General features: G+C 35.3%; 1 protein-coding gene across 5 annotated transcripts in view; it reads left to right on the top strand.

The window, feature by feature from the left end:
• The window catches only part of RAPGEF6 (Rap guanine nucleotide exchange factor 6), a 198932-nt gene that overhangs the window by 138627 nt on the left and 40012 nt on the right, over positions 1–20293 (top strand). For 4 of the 5 annotated variants that reach the window (XM_044917076.1, XM_044917078.1, XM_044917077.1 and 1 more), the window contains exons 16-19: positions 2657–2897; positions 9439–9596; positions 17120–17360; positions 19571–19954. In XM_044917076.1, coding sequence (XP_044773011.1) covers positions 2657–2897; positions 9439–9596; positions 17120–17360; positions 19571–19954 — 1024 coding nt within the window. Of the gene's footprint in view, positions 1–2656; positions 2898–9438; positions 9597–12489; positions 12505–17119; positions 17361–19570; positions 19955–20293 lie in introns of all 5 variants that reach the window. The other variant, XM_044917079.1, reaches the window with a different exon arrangement.

The raw sequence follows: 20293 nt of genomic DNA, 5'->3' as shown, positions 1-20293 counted from the left end.
ACATGTTACCATTTCTTTTTCACACAGTCTTATTTTTCATTGATTTGTGTGAATGTGTTATAAAAAAAGGACAGTAGCTTTTTAGCCTTAAAGGTAACAGATATTTCCCCAAGTTGTCTTTTGACTTTGTATGCTTGTGGTGTGTTGTGTGTGTGTGTGTGTGTGTAAGTGTGTAAACGTACATACATATATGTAGAGACTGAGAATTTTTTAATCTTTAATCAGATTTATGATTATCGGGCACCTTCATTTCTGATTCATGTATTTAATATTGCTCTTTAATGGCATTGTAATTACATTTACTCACTTCCTATTAATTTTTGTCCTGAATCTTAACTAATTTTTAAAATTCACTATTTTTCTCTTCATCTATAAATCAGAATCTCTACAGTTTTATTATACACAGGTCCAGCGAGGATATAAACTTTTTTGTATGCTCTTGAGTTGCCTTATGTACACCACAGGCAGGAATATCTGAGGCCCATTTAAAGATTTCCTGTTGCTCTTCATAGAAAATTCAGACACTTCACCATAGCATTTTTAGGCCCCTTGTCTACCTTGTTCCCCAGTCATCTTAATTTTCTTTAAGTTTCCTTTTGCGACAGGGACTTGGAACTTGAGATTTCCTCTACCTAGCGTCATTCCTCCTTCCCCTCCCTTTGCCTAGTTAAAATCTACTCACCTTACTGAACTCTTCTTACACAGTGACTTAATTAGGGAGGATTTTCCCTTTCCTGCTATCTTAATCCCTTAGCTTATGTTCTTTCTGTACCATGTATCTTAAACTTCCTGTTCTACAACAGGGGGAATCTGCCTGACATATGTTCTTCATAGGTCAGTAAATATTTTTTTGCATGACTGCATATCGATTTTAGCTCAAAAAGGCATTTTTACCTTTACCACATGGCTTAAAATAAAGCATAATTTTCAAAGGAAAGTAAAAGGAATTTATTGCTTTATAATCAAGCAAAATATCTTTAAAAGGTGACTTCTAAAGATTTCCCATTATTTTGAAGGCAGAAAATGTGCTTTTCATAAACTTTCAATATGCTTTGGTGTAATATCATCCTGGTTGAAACTTTCAAGATGGTCCACTTCTACAACTGAATACCAAGCTATTTTATGTTGTAATGCGTTAATTTTTAAGCCTTTGTCTTTTGGAATCTTACTTGTAACTCCTTTGATGTTGAAGGAAACTGTTGAGTTATCCCCAGAACAACAAAAAAAGATCACAGTTCTCTGTTTTCAGTGGGCATATTTATACAGTTTACAGTTTTTCTTCTATAAAGGTACCAAGTAGTACTACTCAAAGCTATACCTTCTGAAGACCTGCATATTCAAGAATATGTAGCTTCATTTTTCTTTGATTCAGACCCTCCCAGACACCATGAGTTTTTAGGAAGGGGTTACCTTCTGTGTTAGCATTTATCTTTTTAGGTTTTTGTTTGTTTGTTTTTTCCCTTTAGTAGTTGATCTTATTTAAGAATACATATTTAAAACAACCAAAAAATTTTTTCATGACATTAGTTAATGAAACGTAGGTAATATAGGTTATCCTAACTGGGAAAGGTGACACTAATTACTAATTATACTAGTTATGTAGTTACTAGATACAAAGTCTTACACAGATTAGTCTTTTTTTTCACCTGATACCAAGGAGATATAGCCCCTCTCACAAGGTGAAAATCTGATCTAGGCAAAGAGATTGTGAGACAGGCAATTCTTCCAATGTGCTTTCACTTTTCCTTAAGGATGAAATAACTCATCAGTCTTCCTGTTAACATGAAGTTACCTAAGAATGATTAGTTGTTTGCTTCAAACCACTGTAGTGAGTGTTTATTAGCTGAGTAAACAGTGACAGAATTCTCATAAATGTGATCTTGAGGAAATTGTCATTTATTATTAAATTTAGTACTGTTTATCTCTGGTAAAAACAGGTCCAGCCAAACTATTTTTTTTTTAATTGGCTAAATTTTACAAAACTGAACCTGACTGCAGTACTTCTATCTCATCTCAAATGTTATATGTTATGATAAGGAATAACATGTAAATAATAAAATCTAAATACTTGTTTCTATAAGATCTGAGTTGATTAGCAATTTTATTGCTTATTATTATTACATAGCAATTATTGGTAAATAGGAAGCCCTGGACTTTCCAAACATGCTACCTGCCCACTTCTGTTCCATTTTTGCCAGTGACTTTCTTTTACCACTTTTGGACAGTATCAGAAATATGGTTAGTTATAAAAACTGAAGAGAGGGGTGCCTCACTGGCTCATTGGTAGAGCATGCAACTCTTTATTCTCAGGGTCATGAGTTCGAACCCCAAGCTGGACATGAAGCCTACTTTTTAAAAAATTGGAATATATTCTTAGGGGTGCCTGGCTGATTCATTTGGTAGAGCACATGACTCTTGATCTCAGGGTCATGGGTTTGAACCCCAAGTTGGCTATAGAGATGACTTAAAGTCTTAAAAAACTGAAGAGACAAGTGGATATGGCTGATGAAGGAAGGGTATAAATTTCATAATGTTTAATGAATGAGTCTGCAAGGCTCAGTAGAAAGTGACTGTTTATCTTTCAAATTTGTTGTTCCTATAAAATCTTGCCAATGAGAAGAAAAGAAATGACAAGTTTATTTATTTATTTCCACAGTGTTCAAAGAGTTACTTAGTAGGACTGAACAAGAAAAATCTGGTATTCCTCATATTCCTAAAATTGCTGAAAAAAAAAGTAATCGCCATTCAATCCAGGATGTACCAGGAGATATTGAACACACATCACAGGAGAAAGGAAATAAGAAAATAAAAGCAAACACTGTTTCAGGTGGAAGAAACAAAATCAGGAAAATTTTGGATAAAACACGGTTTAGTATCTTACCTCCAAAACTGTTTAGGTAGGTAACGCTAATCTTCGTCATGTAGGCCTTTTCCTATTGCCTGTAAAATTTTATCTGGGGGAAGGGAATTTGGGGTCAGTTTTGGTTTTTATACAACCAGTGCATCATAAAACCTGTGAGTAACCCATAAATAAGAAAATAAATTCTCAGTATCTTTCCATCGTTTCTGTGACGTTACCAGTGCTAGATTATATGTTTTTCCAGTAGCTTTGTTTTGAATTTTAGGAACGACTGCCCTTTATTTTATGAAATCTTTTCTGGTGTGTTTTTGGTCTAATTTCAGTCCTTTGATCTATAAATTTGGACATCTTGGGGATACATTTGCTGATACTAGCTTTTTTGTCTTCTAAATCATCTTTCTCTTACTGTACTATTTATTCCTTCCTGAATTCTAAATGACCTTTTTAATCAAATCTGTTCCTGTTTCTAAATTGAGATGTCACCAAAACTGAATGAAACTTTGAGATTTTAAAAGTAAATTGAGGTCTGTAAAATACTTAGGAAATCAGTTCACTAAAGTGTCATGACTGGGAAAGAGTCTAGCATATATTATATCTATTTATTTTACATTATCTGCTTCTTAAAGCCAATCACAAAAGTTCTAAGCAAGTTCAGTACTTAGCACGTAGTAGGTACTCGATATTTGTTGAATAATTTAAGACAGTGAATGAAAGAGAAAAAAGAAAATTCAAGCAAAACGTACTCAAAGAAAATGTTTATTTGGCTCCTGATTCTTCCTAGCACTATGCCCAGTGATAATTATAGAGCTGAAAAGAGGTAGTCCCTACCTCTAAGGAATTCATATCACGAACCCTTTATTTTCCACACACTTATTATACACTAGGCACAGTGTCCAAATATAGAACTGTACAAAGATAGAGCAAGTTTCTTGTTCTCCCAAGAGTTGATGATCTAAATAGGGAAAGCAGACATTACAGAGTGATAAATGTTTTGATATGTACAAAGGCAGAAGGAACAAGCTTGGTAGGTTAGGTAGAGTATATTTGTGTGTGGAGAGTTAGGAGAGTTAGGTAAGTGCTACGTTATGAAGGACTTTGAATATTATGCTAAAGATACGGACTTCATCATGTCATAGGAGGGAGCCATAGAAGCTCTGTTAGTTGTATTTGGTGGTTTGGGGTTGAATGTGCAGCACAAGTGTAGTAGTAATAGCAAGGACACTAATTAGGAGGCAACTTGGAAATAGGTAAATGTCAACTCTCAACTTTTTTAAAGTTCAAAATCTCAAAGATTGCCTGATCAGAAAATGCTCTTCTTTTTGAGTTCTTACTTCCAGTCAGGAAACATATTTGTTCTTCATTTAATTTGGGGCTCACAGAGAATTGACATATCCCGAGCTCTGTTCTTAATGTCACTCATTTCTACAAAGTCTACTACTCATTGTTTCTTAGTGACTGCTCTCCTTGAGGCAAGTAGTTTTATAAAAATGCTAATTTTAAAATGGCCGAAGTTCTTTTAATATTGAGCATACTGTAGTATGACAGCAGGACAGCAAACACTGTAAGAAAAGTGTTACTCTCATAAGTGAGAATTAAGGAGAATATACGTGGGGCTAGCTCACAGTGTAAAGATGGCAGACAGTTTTGGATGACCACAAGTCTGCAGGAAGGCAATGAGCAAAAGGGAAGTGAATGGAGGACCAGAAGGCAGAAAAGAGTTCGCAAAGGGAGTTCTCAGGAGGTAATGCCCTGAGTTCCATTGCTAGAAACCCTCGTGGATTTGGTGTAGAATACATATATCTCCTTTAACTGGTTTTCATTTTTGAACAGTGGTATAATTGTGACATGTGTTCTCTAGAACCAGAGAATAGTGATTGTAACTGACTATAGCTTTTTAGAGTCAGATTCCAACCAGCTGTATTCAAGTTTCAGGCAGCTAACTCATCTCCACAGTATCTCCTTCAGGGAGTGGGAACTGGTTTTACGCTTGGATTCTCTCTTTGGTTACAGTGGGAGTCATGGAAATTAATGTAGCCAGGAGCAGTCATTTGAGTATTTTCAAGCGTTATTTCTTTATATTGGTAACCCCCTAAAATGAAAGATCTAGTAGAAATAGTTAACTGAGAAGGGAATTTTTTTTTCATTTAGTGATGTATTGAGTTTCTTGTGCCAATAGGAGACTGTTGGCTGTGAATGCAAAACATTAATAAAACACTGCACTTCAGAAGTTAATATTAAACTATCTCTTCTAAATATGTTTCAGTGAAGTAAAATGCTAATAATTTCAGACATATAAATGCCAAAAAAAAAAAACCAGGTTATTTTAATAGAAATCATAAAGGTTCTCTGCTGCTGGAGCCTGTTTTGCGTAAAGAACTGATTTGTCAAACTGGTTGCTTAGTGGCTTTGAGAATGAATGTATCTATTTCTTGGCACTTTCAGGTAACTTAATAAACAAAAAAAATCACTGAAACTTCAATGGAAAAATAGGCAGAGAACATGAATCATCTGTGCTGCATCAATAGTAATCAAGGATACACAATTTATTTTTAAAACAGGGGACCATTTGTTTCATCATAGATTGACAAGAGAATAGTCAGGGCCCAATTGATAACATCAAATAGATAGCTCAGACAGCTGTGGAAATATGAAGTGATGTAACCTTTCCATAAAGCATTTGGGCATTTTTTTATTGAGAGTTTTAAAAACGTTCATACCTTTGAGTCATTAATTCTATTTCTAATAATTAGGTGAAGATTTATATACAGATAATACTACTCTTAGTAGTATTATCTGTAATGAAACAAAAAAGGAAATACCCTAGATGTCCAGCTATAAGAGATTAGTTAAATAGATTGTGCTATATTCTGTAAAAGTAACTAGAAGAAAAAATGTTGATTGTGATTTTCTCTAGGATGTGGTGTTACACGTAATTTTCTTTTCCTTGCTTGTTCATTGTATTTTTAAATTTTTCTACTTTGAATATTTTTTAAGTGAGAAAAAAACTTTAATGAATTTAATCCCACAATCCTGACAGTCTCCTGTGTGTCAGGCCCTTTGGAAGGGGTGCTTGGTCTCCACCTTTTGCAGCACTCATTCTTAGAAATACTGGAAGAAAGAGTATCTACATCTGTCAGATAGGCAAAAGAATTATGAAAGGAAGGCAGGAACAAATAGTTGAGATGAGAATAGATAATTCCCCAAATCCCTAACCGTGACATAATTTTAAAATGAAAGAATTATCCTGAAAATTACAAGTGGAAGAAATTTGCTAATTTTAATAACCTCTGTGAAAGACATGGCAATGTATTGACTTGAGAATATTTCACATTTAGGAAATCTGATGTCCTATTTTTTTTAAATCACTCAGCTTTTAGGTTTTTTTAAATCACAAATTGCCTAAGTAACAGCTTCATATTATTCTTTGTAACAGTCCCAGAAGTAGACTATTTTGTTTGCTTATCAGAAATTACTTTTTCTCACTATCTTTTGTCAGCATACTCTGTTTGCTTTTAATATTGGAATTATTTTTTATTTGCATATTGATATTTACATAGCCTTTTTAGTTTCATAATGTGAAACTAAAATACAATTTTATTCTAAGTAAATTTAGTGTTGGGGAATTATTGAGGAATTTTTCAAAACTATCTTGTTTCTGTTACTGCATCATCTTCTCAGGAGACTGTTTTGGTAAGAAATGACATAATTATTTGCAAATGGGCTTTATCAATTCAGCTTCCAAAAAAGCATGGATATTTTGCTAATTAGATACTGTTTCATTCATGTCATAGCATGAGTTGTACATGACATTAGTATAGTTTTCATTTATACATGCTCACACCTTAATTACCATGAATTTGTAACCAGCTTTACATTATTATATCTGTACAGTGTACTGCCTTTGCTTATTAAAGAGCAGAGGTAATGTTAAATAATATCAGTAAGAGAGATAAGGACTTCTAGTGTTTCATGCACTTTTCTTAGTCTCCATGTTGAATTCCATCTTAATGCAACTAATACAGCCAGTTCCCTTTAACAGAAAATTATAACTTTTTAACATTGTTAAAGTTGCTTCTACTGTGATTTTTAATAGGACGGGCTAACCTTTTTAACAGTTTGCTTCTTTGGATTCAGTTACTTGACTCTCTGTGTTCAAAAATAGGCAGATTTGTTTTCACGAGTCTGTTAAATTAGAAAGCCTGTTATATTTAAAAATATTTTCCATATAATTTAAATTGTTGCAGATTACAAAGCTATAAGTACAGTTTCTGTGAAAGCCGCCTTCCTTTTGTTCTCATACCTAACCTTAAAACATTTAGCTCTGATCTTTAGCAATGCACACCAAATTATAAGGAACCAATTTAACATAAGCACAAATTCCTTATCAGATATTGTATTTCCTTAGCTTTATTTCTGTCAGATTAGACTGCCTTCTCTCCCCAGGTAAATACTTCCTGTTTCTATAGTGCCTGTTATATTCACCCTGCCTTCTCTGTTTTTCAATACGAATTGCTTAAAATCCTTTCTAGGTTTGTACTGTTCTTTCTTAATTTTAGTAAAAGTACTTTACTGTCTTCTTAAAAATTAGAATTGTATTTTCCTCTGTGCCAAAATATTCACCTCCATAACCTAATTTAATCCTTAAGGCGGCCCTGGGGGAGAAATAGTCACATTTGTAGATGAGGAAACCAAGGTCCAGAAACAAAGAAATTTCCTTGAGGTCACATAGCTAATAACCCAGGTTTATATGCATAGCTGGCTCTTGAAACACTTACTTTTGTTCCCTTCCATGTCTTCATGCTTTTTCCTCACTCCTCTGCAGTCTTGCTTGTCCTAGCTCTGTCTTCCTTGTGTGGCTGTTAGCCGTCCTTTAGCTGTTTATTTAACTGTCCTCTGCACTTCATCTAGCATAGTTCCCTAATCTGCCTAAGTCCTATTTTTTACTCCTAACATATTCTGGATGTATCCCATACCACTCATTTAATCCATTCCATGGTAACAGGTAAGTATTCTTTGATACCTCTGTATGTGTAACAGGTAACTGGGTAGAATACTACATTGAATAAAACAGATGAGAATTAATGTTAACCTAAAGGATTGGTTTAACTCTTAGAAATAAATGGTGTTTTGGTCGTTGATGCTAATGGAAATCTTTTTCATTGCTGTCCTGTGTTTGTATAGGACTGCTTCATTTATCCTATGTTTTGTAGGACTTTTTGGGGTATCTAAAATTTAAATGACAGAGTTAAGTTTCTTTTAATTTTTTCTCTTAGATGGATTTAGAGCTGCCTGTGTAACACCTTTAAAGTATTTTTCTCATTAAGTATAACTTAAATATAACAAATGTTATTAAAAGCAGTAATTCAAAACCATAAATCTTTTCAAAGGTACACAGGGTTATTATAAGGTCATTTGGCAGTAATGCAGCTATTATCTGTAATGAATGAAATTCTGGGGTGTGGAGTCACTGTGGCCTTGCTAGGCCTTATGCTGACTTCCCAAGTAAGGAAGACACTCCCTTCCCCCTTTCCCGGTCTTCAAGCCCAGAGCCTCTCTGGGGCCTGAGAAGGTACAGGTGCACTGTGGCAGGTCTTGCTCGTCCTGTGCTTTCTCAGAAGCCTAGAAAACAGGCCTAGGAGGTTGTTGTACCCTCTGGAGCCAGGCAGGAAGCCATAAACTGGATCCCGGGTCCCACACCCCTGCTGGGTTGGGGGCTGGCTTCTCAACCTTTAAAGTAGTGTAGTTTAAAAGAGGGATGTTTTATTTGCTTAAATATGGCCATTTAATTGATATTTTTGAAACCTTTGAGGGGAATTAACTTTAGATGACTTGCTTTCTGCTATGGTTTTGATGTTCTCATCTAGGGAATAGCCAAATAATTAAGACTTGAGATATCACACAAGAAATAATGTGGCCTTAGAATAAACTTAAAAGACTGTAAAATTCTTTTTTCTCTATTTTGATTTGTGGTCCTCTTTTTCTTCTTTCTACTTGTCACGTGCACCCAGTGTTCACTGTTCTTCTGTGTTCCCTCTTCCTGTTATCTTTTCCACATTATCACTGGTTTGGGCAGTTCTCAGATTGTTCATATGTTTAAAGACTTCTCTTACTTTGTCACTTGGACCTGGCCCCTTTGTTTTCTACAACCTGCTGGGTTTTTTTTGGTTTGGGTTTAGACCCAACAGTCCTTTGCCCAGAAGATCACAAACCTATTATGTTGAGATTGCAGACTTTGCTATGGTGTGGTTATACATTGTTGGATACATATATTAGTGTCTGCCAAAACTGGATGATCTTAAAGGCTCCATTCAGGCTTAATTTCTCTACCAAAACCAACAGAAACTCAGTATGACTTTTTATGATGTAGTAGAATTACTTAGATGTATAAGTTAAATTTTTAGCGTAAGTAAATTTTGAGTATCTTCATTATTATAGTTGTCCTATTTTTTTAACTGCTGTAATCTATATAATTTTTTAAGTCACCACTTTGAATTGGTCTTATTATGCCTCAGTATACAGAGGAAAGAAACGTTTGCCATTCAGAATTCTCAAATACTTTTTGTGCCATTATTTTGAAGTGACGGAGGCCTGAGCCAGTCACAAGACGACAGCATTGTAGGAACAAGGCACTGCAGGCACAGTCTGGCTATAATGCCTATTCCTGGAACACTCTCATCCAGCAGCCCTGATCTCCTGCAGCCTACCACCAGCATGTTGGATTTTTCTAATCCTTCAGGTAATTTTTGTTTGTGATTTCATATAGCCATATTGGTACTAAAGTGACAAATTAGGTGGTTGAGCCTTGTGTATCAAATAGTAGATTTGCTTGAATCCCTCTTCTCTTATCTCAAGGTTATGACTTACTGCAAAAATCTAAAGAGAATATTGTGTCTTTTTGTATAAGCTGGAATGGTACTTGCTACAATATGAAATAGAAGTACATAGAAAAGAGATTGCATTTAGGTATCTTTTGGTAACCCTTAGGGCAGTGGAAAGAAAGCAGGGATGCTCCTTCTCAGTCAAGAAGCGAGTTATCCAGGGTGTGGAAAAGGATAAGGGAATTTATTGTAGTCTCAGTGGCCTCACTTAACTTCCTCTGTGGTGTACTGAAATGTGTTAGTAATTTTCTGGAAACACTGACTTTTCCCCCAGCACCTGAAGCTAAAGTTGTTTTATTGTCATGTATTATTAATTAAATATACTATAGCATCTTTTCATTTGTGTTCAGATTTTGGGTTTAAACGTCATATGGGACATCAAGATAATTTTTCTGCATCTATTCATGCCCAGGGGCAGAAATTGTTACTTAACAGTATAATATAAAATTTCATTACAAAGAAGAAAAACTTGAAGAATTATTTGTACAGGGCGCCTGGGTGGCTCAGTTGGTTAAGCGACTGCCTTCGGCTCAGGTCATGATCCTGGAGTCCCGGGATCGAGTCCCGCATCGGGCTCCCTGCTCAGCAGGGAGTCTGCTTCTCCCTCTGACCCTCCTCCCTCTCATGCTCTCTCTCTCTGTCTCATTCTCTCTCTCAAATAAATAAATAAAATCTTTAAAAAAAAAAAAAAAGAATTATTTGTACATCTGTCTGTCACTTGAAAGGATTTGAGATGACTTTCATCTCAAATGAAATGTAAAATGGTATGTAAAAGACACAACTAAAACTGAGATGTGTAATTGGGTCCAAGGAGAAGAGAGGAAAAAGGTAGCTCTACAGAGATTGGTGTCGTGATTCAGCTTCAGTTTTCATGCTGAAGCCCCTAAGTATCAAAAGGGAGGAAACTCAATTACATGAATCTCAGTATTAGGAGGGAATATAAGTGTAATAGTTAGGTTTATGTTTCATTATAGCAACTTGAATAAAAACTGGACGTAACATAAAAACACAGTTCAGTGAAATTCATTCTGTACATTGGGTTTTTTAAAAATTTCAGTTGCCTCTTAATTATTAGCGAGTACAAAACCCAGTAATCTGTCCTTGACACATCCTTCTCTTTATGTGACTACCAGTGTTCTTTCTATAACAAAGATTTTAATGAGTCATTACTTCGCTTTAGGAATTTCTAGTGATTTTTATGTTAGTCAGGGTTCAGTCATAAGATAGAAACCACTCTAGATACTTAATCAGAATTTAGTAAAAGGGATTGTTGTCAAGGTGTAACGTTAACTATTTACCTAAAATGGTAAAGAAGCAAGCACTAAGGTATCACAGGGGTAGGAAAAGTGCAAACTGGATTCATCTTCTGGTACATGAAAGAAATGCCACCACAGGGTGAAGAAGTGTTGCTGGGGTGGTACAGGAAGAAAAAGCCCACAAGAAGAAACATAAAGCAGCAAGGCTTTTCTTCCTTTAACCCAGCAGTTGCTTTTGGTGCCCCTTTTTGGCATAACTTAAGAGGTGGCCAGTTGGCAAAGAAGAATGTGGTTTGCAGAGTCTCAACCCCATCATGACAAGGCAGAATGGATTTGTAACATTACAACAATAACATAATAATTGTTAATGTCCAGTTTTCACAGCATGATTGTAAACCCCCTTTCTAGCCTTCTCTTCTGCCATTCTCCCACTCTCACCTCCTCTCTCTTTCCTGAGTGTGGTATGTACCTTCACAACTGTGATTTCTTTGCCTGTGCTGTTTGCCACCTTTGGTGTTCTCTCCCTGCATATCCCATGAATTTTTTCTTGTTCCGTCATAGCTCAAATGTTACCTTATCTGGGAAGGCAGTCCCTCCTTTCCCAGAAATCTTTAGCACATTTTCATTGTCTGTCTTATATTGCTTTCCAGTAGGAGCATGGGAATTTATTTTCATGTCTCTGTGTGTGTCCCACAGCAATATGTTCACAAATGAAATATTATTACGCTACCAGAGCACAAACTAAGTATGCATACTTGCATAAGATGAGTATTTAGGGACAGGTGATATAAAATAAATGATGTTTATGGCTGCATTTTTGTCGGTGGCATTATCTAGAAGTGGGGGTGAGGATATAAGGGATGGTTGTAGGGAGAGGGACAGAGAGCAGTCACTTGGGGGATTTAGCTGGGGGAACAAAGGGAAGAAGTTGGAATTTACTAAAATTTAGAAACTGTAAGGGCCATTGCACTGAAATTTAGATTTTTTAAAGAGGAAGTGCTAGTCAATTTGCTTGATTGCACAGTTCACTCATTGAAAAATGGAAGAGCCAAAGATGCTCTTATAAAAACTATTCAGAGAGGGTCCATCTGCAAACTCAGTCTGCAGCCTGTGTCTGTACCAGCAATATAAAAGAGCACGTATAAGATAGGTATTTAACTTACAAATTATATTTTTAAACCCCAAAATGTGCACCTTTATGAAAGCACGTTTATGGTGCTGTTTATATTGAATAAAATACTCATTACCAATTGATTCCAAAATCATTTCCTTAAATTATATATGACAGCGCCAAATTTTAGGTTAACTGTATGTCATGTGTGTATATTGCAGTACATGTGTGACATCGGTCAAGTCTGATTAACTTATTGGTGATCTCAGCTATGTTTATGCTGCTTGTGTAAAGTTGTTAGAAAGTAGGGTCAAAGCTGTTAATAGTAGTTTGCTTTTGATTGCTGACTCTTCTGTGATTTTGCTTTGTTTTTGCTGCCTACAGCTCTTGTTTTTTACTGTAAGTATCTTGAAAACCGACTGTGGTATTCCATTGCTAAATTTTTGTGTAGTGTTTTATTATTTTTAAAAAGTCATATGATACAGAATTGAATAAAGTAGGAGCCAGAACTTTTCTGTCCACTCTACAAGCTTGCCCAGTGTAAACTGGTGTGTATTCTTTTCAACATTTTCTTTGAATAGAAAAATTTTTATAGTTCTAGAATCAGAGTACATGCTGCTCTGTAACTTACGTTTTGGAGGAATTTTTGACCTAAATACTAGATTAGGCCTAAAAGAACTCGTGACCCAAAGGATTGTAAAACTGGATTTTTTTTTTTTCCGAGTCTGCTTATAGAACTTTTTGCTTCTTTTTCATTTAGTAGCACAAACCTTTTGATTTCTTTAATATTTAGTAATTTTTCAGATTCAGTTTTACAAAAGTCTGAGTTATTTTAATTAATTTTTTATTTTAAAGGAACATAACATTTTTGAAAAATCAAACTGCAGAGAAAGGATAGAATATAAGTCTCCACTCCCCAGAATTAACTATTGTTTATTCATATATCCTTCTAGAAATTTCAGTGCACATAAAATGTGTTTACCACTCTTCACCCCAAATTATATGCTATACTTTTCTTCTACTTAGCCTATCTCACCTGGCAATATACCTTGAATACTTTCCTGCTTCAGAATGTGTTTGTTCTACCACAGTTTTTTAAACAGCTGGTAACATTTCATTTAACCATTCCCCTTTTGGTGAGTGTTTACAGTGTTGCCTAAATCTCTGTGTTTATCTTTCCATGTTGTGTGTTTGCAGTATTGTCAAATACCGAATTTTTGTCAAAGATTTTGTGGGAACTTATTTTCTCCTTTATTATATATGTACCTACAAAATATCTGTTTTGCCTCTTGTCCAGCAAAGCTTAAAATATTTACTGTCTGGCCCTTTATAGAGCAAATGTGCTAACCCTTGATCTCTACCATTGCACCACTACCTTGTGTTTTCTTTTCTTTTTTTTTTTTTTAAAGATTTTATTTATTTATTTGAGAGAGAGAATGAGAGACAGCACGAGAGGGAAGAGGGTCAGAGGGAGAAGCAGACCCCCCGCTGAGCAGGGAGCCCGATGCGGGACTCGATCCCAAGACCCTGGGATCATGACCTGAGCCGAAGGCAGTCGCTTAACCAACTGAGCCACCCAGGCGCCCTACCCTTGTGTTTTCTTAGTGCAACTTCTTACCGTATGGATTGTCTTTCCATGAACCTCCACTTACTCTCTCGAATATAAGCAGGTCCCCGAGAGTGGAGACTTTGCTCCATCTCCTTTATTACTGTATCTTCATCACTTGGAACACTGTTGACACATCACAGGCACTCCACAAGTATGTACTTGGCAGTTAAAGTATGATCAGGAGGCAGTCTTTTGGTTTTGTTTTCATCATCATCTTACTTAAAAAAAAGTCCCATCTTTAGTGTATTATTGGGGTCAGTACCTGCATCCTTCAAGTATGTTATTTCTTTATTTTATTCAGGAGGATTATAGGTTAGCATTCTAGAAATTCTGCCTTTGGGTTGAAAGTCTAGATACTGGAGATTCTCTTCCTTAAATTCATTTACCTGTTACGTAAGATTTTTTTTAATGAAATGAGAAGCATAAGACTAATAAATGCTCTAGTCCTCCAAGATTCTTTTTAAATGTCTCTTTTTTCTTTAGGAGGTTATATTTTTATGTGCATTTTAGTTTCATGCCTAAAATTTGAGATGATCATTTTCCCTTGATTCAATTTTATTCTAACCTCATGTCTACCATTCATCTGATCATTTAACATTTGAGGATCTTCCCTGTGTTAAGTATTACTTTTGACATATATGTCCTTCTAACAACAAACATGTTGGTGAAGAATATATGTTTTATATGTCACAATTTTAAAAGAGAAAAAATTTTACTGTGACAATGGTAACAGTGCAAAGAAATGTTTTCCTCCAGTGTTTTTCCAAATCATTTTCCAGACTCATACTTATCGAACCTTGGCAAATTGATCAGGGTTGAGGTAGTAGGGTGCCCTTTGGATAATCCCTTCTATGGATCTATTCTAGAGGTACCCATTCATGATGTCGAGATCCCTCTTACATGATGTGATTATGTAACAGTTTGGCCTTCTCATGGGAAACAAATGGCTTTAACAGAGTATGACTTTCTTTTACACTGTTTAGCAAGATCTACAAGTCTGAGTTCCTTACCAGAAGGTGTTAATAGTATTTGGAAGTAAAAGAAGAGGAAATGAAATGTGTGCAAATTCCCAGTCTGCCTTTGTGAATAAATTTCTCTGGAGAAATTAGTAAAAGGGATCAGAGCATCTCCCCTTTCCCTCAAGGTTAGCCAGTCCTGCTGGCACACACCTAGTAAACTGATCCAATTCTAGAGCCCCAGACAACTGAGGCCTATTTCTGTAAAGAGGATAGGAACAGTACAGGTAACAAAAGTTAGTTGTTTGACCTTTTTATATAGAGTTCAAGGGGATATGTTTTCCACTTTTTGTCCCCTATCTTTTTCTTTTTTTTTTTTTTTTTAAGATTTTTTTTTTTTTTTTTATTCATGAGAGACAGAGCGAGAGAGAAAGGCAGAGGGAGAAGCAGGCTCCCAAGGAGCAGGGAGCCGGATGCGGGACTCGATCCCAGGACCCTGAGATCATGACCTGAGCCGAAGGCAGACGCTTAACCATCTGAGCCACCCAGGCGCCCTCCCATATCTTTTTCTTGACAAACTGGAATTTCCCTCTGCTTGAAAACATTTTCTAGCCAAGAGTAGAGAAGCATCTCTGATTTGGGTGGATCATTAAACAGTCTAATGTTAAGCCTTGTAGGTTTAGAGACCCGATGTCATCATCACCCTAAGGATTGACTCACTGCAAAGAAATAATGAAAAAGAGGCTTTTGGTGACTCAAATATTTACATACATTAAGAAAGGTCATTTGGTGCATACATCTTACGAAAGGGACTTGACTGAATATATGATGCCTTCTGCTTCCAACTTGACAGTGGACCTAGAACACTTGAGACTCTGTTCCCTAGGCATTCCTATATGCTTAGTTGAATCTTCCAGTCTTGGGAGTCTCTGTGCCATGAGCCTCAGAGTAGTACCTTATTCTGTGAAATTATCTTCTGCCATATCTCTTTCATTACTCTTTTGTTTCCTTTAGCCAGAATTGTACTTGAGATGGCTTTGAGACAAATTTGTGATTTTTCTTCATCTCTAAAAGTTAGTAATGTATGTAATGCTAATAAGATAGTGCTAGACAAACCATATATAATTACTTGAGCCACCCAAATCTCCCAATCCAATTACAGTCCTTACCAGGAAACCCCACAAATAATACACTTTTCCTAATTTAAAGAACAAAATTTTTGTAACAATGGTTTATTATCAGGAAATTGGTAAATATTAGATATTAATATTCAGAATATTTATAATTAATATTAAGAAATATTAGGGGGAAATATACTCTGTGTTCATGCTGTCAAATTTATTTTTACTTACATTGAATACTATTAAAAATTAGCCCAGAGTCATCATATTGAACATTGTTTGGGAAGTTTTAGCCAATGCAGTGTAACAAAATAAAACAAGGTAGAATGAGGGAGGGAGATATCATTACTTACTCTGCATATCTTGAATTAGGATGTGTCTACTAAGAGCAGAGATCCCTGAATATTTTAAACTTTCCTGTGTTAAATAAATATAAAAATAGGAAAACATATGCCATTGTATAGTAGACTGAGTGTTGGTATCTAGTATAATTCAGTAGGAAAAAGCATAGAGAATATCAGAAAGTATTTTTAAAAAGAAGGAATATTAATTGCTCATTAAACTAGTGACTCTCACCAGTAATCAAAGAAATGAAATGTAAGATAATGACGTATTTTTAGAGGGAGGAAAAGCATAGGAATTTGAAAATGAAAAAAAATTGTAATGAACAGTTTGATAAGAATGTGATTAAAATTGCTCTCTTTACATTCTAGCATAATAAAATATTATAACCTCTCTGGAGAACATTTTGGCAGTATATTTCAAAAACCTTACAAATATGCCTGCCCTCCCTCTAACTCAGCAAATCCTCTCTCTCTTTCTCCCCTCCCACACCCCCCTCCTTCTAGATTTTCTCTGGGGAAATAATCAGATTGCCTACAAAGGTTTATCTACCAGGGAGGGGGAAAGGGGTATTAGTCATCACAGTGTTATATAGAAGATATACAACCTAAGTGTCTGTCATTAAAGGTTTGGATAACTTAAAAATATAAAATACATATTATGGAGGAGTCCTATGCCTCTTTTAAAAATTGTTTTGTCGAAGAGTATTTAAGGACATCAAAGTTTATAATAAATAAAATATATTGTGGCTTCCAAATCATAATGTTTATCTTTTTGTGTTTGTTTTTCTATGAACATATATTAGTATTTTGTCACCTGAAAAGGTAGATACAGTCATTTATCAATAAATGCAACAGTGATTTCTATTAACCTCCTGAAATAGATAGGTATATATCATTGTCCAGAGGGATCTTTTTGTTCTAAATTGCTTTTTGAAGAGTTGAATTGTCTTGAAAATAACAAGGCACACTTTTGTATTTATATAGATATTCCTGATCAAGTTATAAGAGTTTTCAAAGCAGATCAACAAAGTTGCTACATTATCATCAGTAAAGACACTACAGCTAAAGAAGTTGTTTGTCATGCTGTTCATGAATTTGGTTTGACGGGTGCTTCCGACACATATTCTCTCTGTGAAGTTTCTGTTACTCCTGAGGGTGTCATAAAACAGAGAAGACTTCCAGACCAATTCTCCAAATTAGCTGATAGAATTCAGCTCAATGGAAGGTAAATGTGCTTATTAATGAATGTACTTAATTCTAGATTTTTTTTTAATTGTATAATTAACCTGCAACGATGTATTAGTTTCAGGTGTACAGCATGTTTGATAGTTCTGTGTTACTCCGTGCTCAGCATGAAAACTGTAGTCACCATACAGTGTTATTACAAGATTATTGACTATATTTCCTATGCTGTAGTTTTCATCTCCATCATGAGTTATTTATTATATAACAAAGTTTTTATACACCTTAGTACCCTTTATCTAGATGTGTTTTTGAAGATTGTGTGTAAAAACATATATTAAGTAGAAACATCATGTCTTAGGGTCACTGAATTTTCTCTAAAATTAAAGCAGGATTTCTCTTTTTTTCAGCTTTGTCTCCATAATTATGTAAATGGAATTTCAGAGTGTTAGCACTCATAAGGACTACCTGAAAGTGGGAGAATGAAAGGGAAGACAATTTGCTAAAATATTTTAGCCCTCCTGCTAAACAAATTCTTAGAACCACTGGTGTAGTCCAATCCATATTTTAGAGAGGAAACCAAATGATATATATCTTTATATGTATCTGAGTATGTATGTGTTAAATTACAAATTTGTTTTTAGTATGACTAAAATGTACTCTGGGCAAAAGAGGGCGTAATTTTTACAGTTTTTTTTCTAAGCAGTTTTCCTACTGTGAATATGCAAAAATGTTTTTAAAAATTTTTTTAATGTGCTTTGAATATTATTTGATCAACTAGAAGATTGTTTCTATAGTACATTTGTTGTTAAATCTTGTGATTTTCTCTGAGAATAACATGTTCTTTTTAGTGAGCCTAAATTCATATATAGAGTTAAGATCCTAGAAACGTTAAAATGGGGGCACCTGGCTGGCTCAGTTGGTTAAGCGACTGCCTTCGGCTCAGGTCATGATCCTGGAGTCCTGGGATCGAGTCCCGCATCGGGCTCCCTGCTCAGCAGGGAGTCTGCTTCTCCCTCTGACCCTCCCCCCTCTCATGCTCTCTCTATCTCATTCTCTCTCAAATAAATAAAATCTTAAAAAAAAAAAGAAAAGAAACCTTAAAATGACTACTCCTCATGGTTACTGGTAAGAGAGAATGGATTAACTCTGCCTTGCTAGCTATACCTATATAGTGCTTAAGAGCATAGACCCTGGAGCCACAGTGCTCAGCAGTCTGGGTAAGTCCCAGCTCTGTCTGTGTGACCAGAGCGAGTTCTTTGGTTTCTCTCTGACTTTTCTCTTTAAAAAAATGAGGATGATGATAATAGAACCTACCACATAGGAATGTTACAAGAATGAATGAGTTAGCCCACCCTATAAATGTTAGATATAATTTTATTAACTAGTGTAATGGGTCTCAGCACATTTATAGTGTTCTTTTAGGCATGTGAACAGTATGCACACAGAAGAAAACAAGGTATAGTTGCTTGATAATCAAAAATAGATGGACACAAACTTGGGCTGGCATCAAGTTGTATATTAGAAAAGAATGAACTAAAAGCCACAGATGACAAGTATGTTACCTTTTTTGTCCCCAGCACCAGCCCTATACAAGATATTTCCCAGGGGTGAAACTTGTCCTTTTAAATGTTAAAGAATTGTTGGTGTAAAAATAAGAAAATGAGGGTCTCTTTTATGGTTGCTGATCAGTGCCATTTGCTGGAATAAAGTTTTGTATTTAACAAGGGAGAATTCATTAGTGGAGAGGTTTTTCCTCTCCTTTACCGGTTTTATTCTTCTTTGCTTCTCTTGGGAATTCAGAAATGAAGAAAATGAGTGTAAGAACAACTTCTGAATAGAAGTGTAAACAGTCTTGATTCAGATGTTCATTCACGCTGTCCATGAACAAATACTGATACAATATCTGCTGTGCATCAGCTTCCTTCATATAGGCCTCTTAGAGCTTTTATCCGCAAGAACACACACACAGTTGTTGACGCATTATGTGAGTAGTTTCATAAAATGGTTAAGTTCACAGCATTATCAACATTATTTTTACTCTTTAAAGTAATAGATGTAAAACGGTGGAATAACAGGATAACTTCTTTAAAGTCTTTTCATTTACAATGTTAATTTTCCATTTCAACTTTAAATGAATATTATGATGTTTTTGACAAAATGTTATCAACCATATAATGACATTTTGACAGTGGTCATAAAGTGCTCTTTATAAATGTGAAATGACTTACAAAAACAATTTTTTTCTTTTAGGTATTATTTAAAAAATAACATGGAAACAGAAACCTTATGTTCAGATGAAGATGCTCAAGAACTAGTTAAGGAAAGCCAACTCTCCATGCTGCAGCTCAGTACCATTGAGGTGGCCACTCAGCTGTCAATGAGGGACTTTGATTTGTTTCGTAATATTGAGCCTACTGAATACATTGATGACCTTTTTAAGTTAGATTCCAAAACAGGAAATACTCACTTAAAAGAGTTTGAGGACATTGTTAACCAGGAGACCTTCTGGGTTGCCTCAGAGATTTTAACTGAATCGAATCAGCTGAAACGAATGAAGATTATTAAGCATTTTATTAAAATTGCACTTCATTGTCGAGAATGTAAGAACTTCAATTCCATGTTTGCAATAATAAGGTAAGTTTGTATAAATATTTGTGTATAGTTTAGACACGAAGCTGATTTTTTGCGTAGGTGTTAAGTGACTAGAAGAAAAGTCAATCAATAGACTTTTAAAGTATTGTTAGATTTCATATATTTTCCATTCTGGTGATAGTGGTTTCTTCACTTTCTGTTTCTGCCATCTTTCATTTAAACATTTCTTTTGCTGAATAGGGTCCATTGCCTTCCCATTTTTCTTCCTTTCTCCCCCTTTAATGGATTATACCCTCTTTGGATGTATGGCCAACGGGTGGTTTTTATCATCAGACTTCTATACTGTGCATCTTTCCGTATCTGCCTCACTGTGATTTGGCA

This window comes from Neomonachus schauinslandi, chromosome 7 (assembly GCF_002201575.2).
Source record: "Neomonachus schauinslandi chromosome 7, ASM220157v2, whole genome shotgun sequence".
In the NCBI taxonomy this organism is placed as follows: domain Eukaryota; kingdom Metazoa; phylum Chordata; class Mammalia; order Carnivora; family Phocidae; genus Neomonachus; species Neomonachus schauinslandi.
Note: the sequence above shows the minus strand (reverse complement) of the source record. Positions and strands in the feature narration are given on the sequence as shown.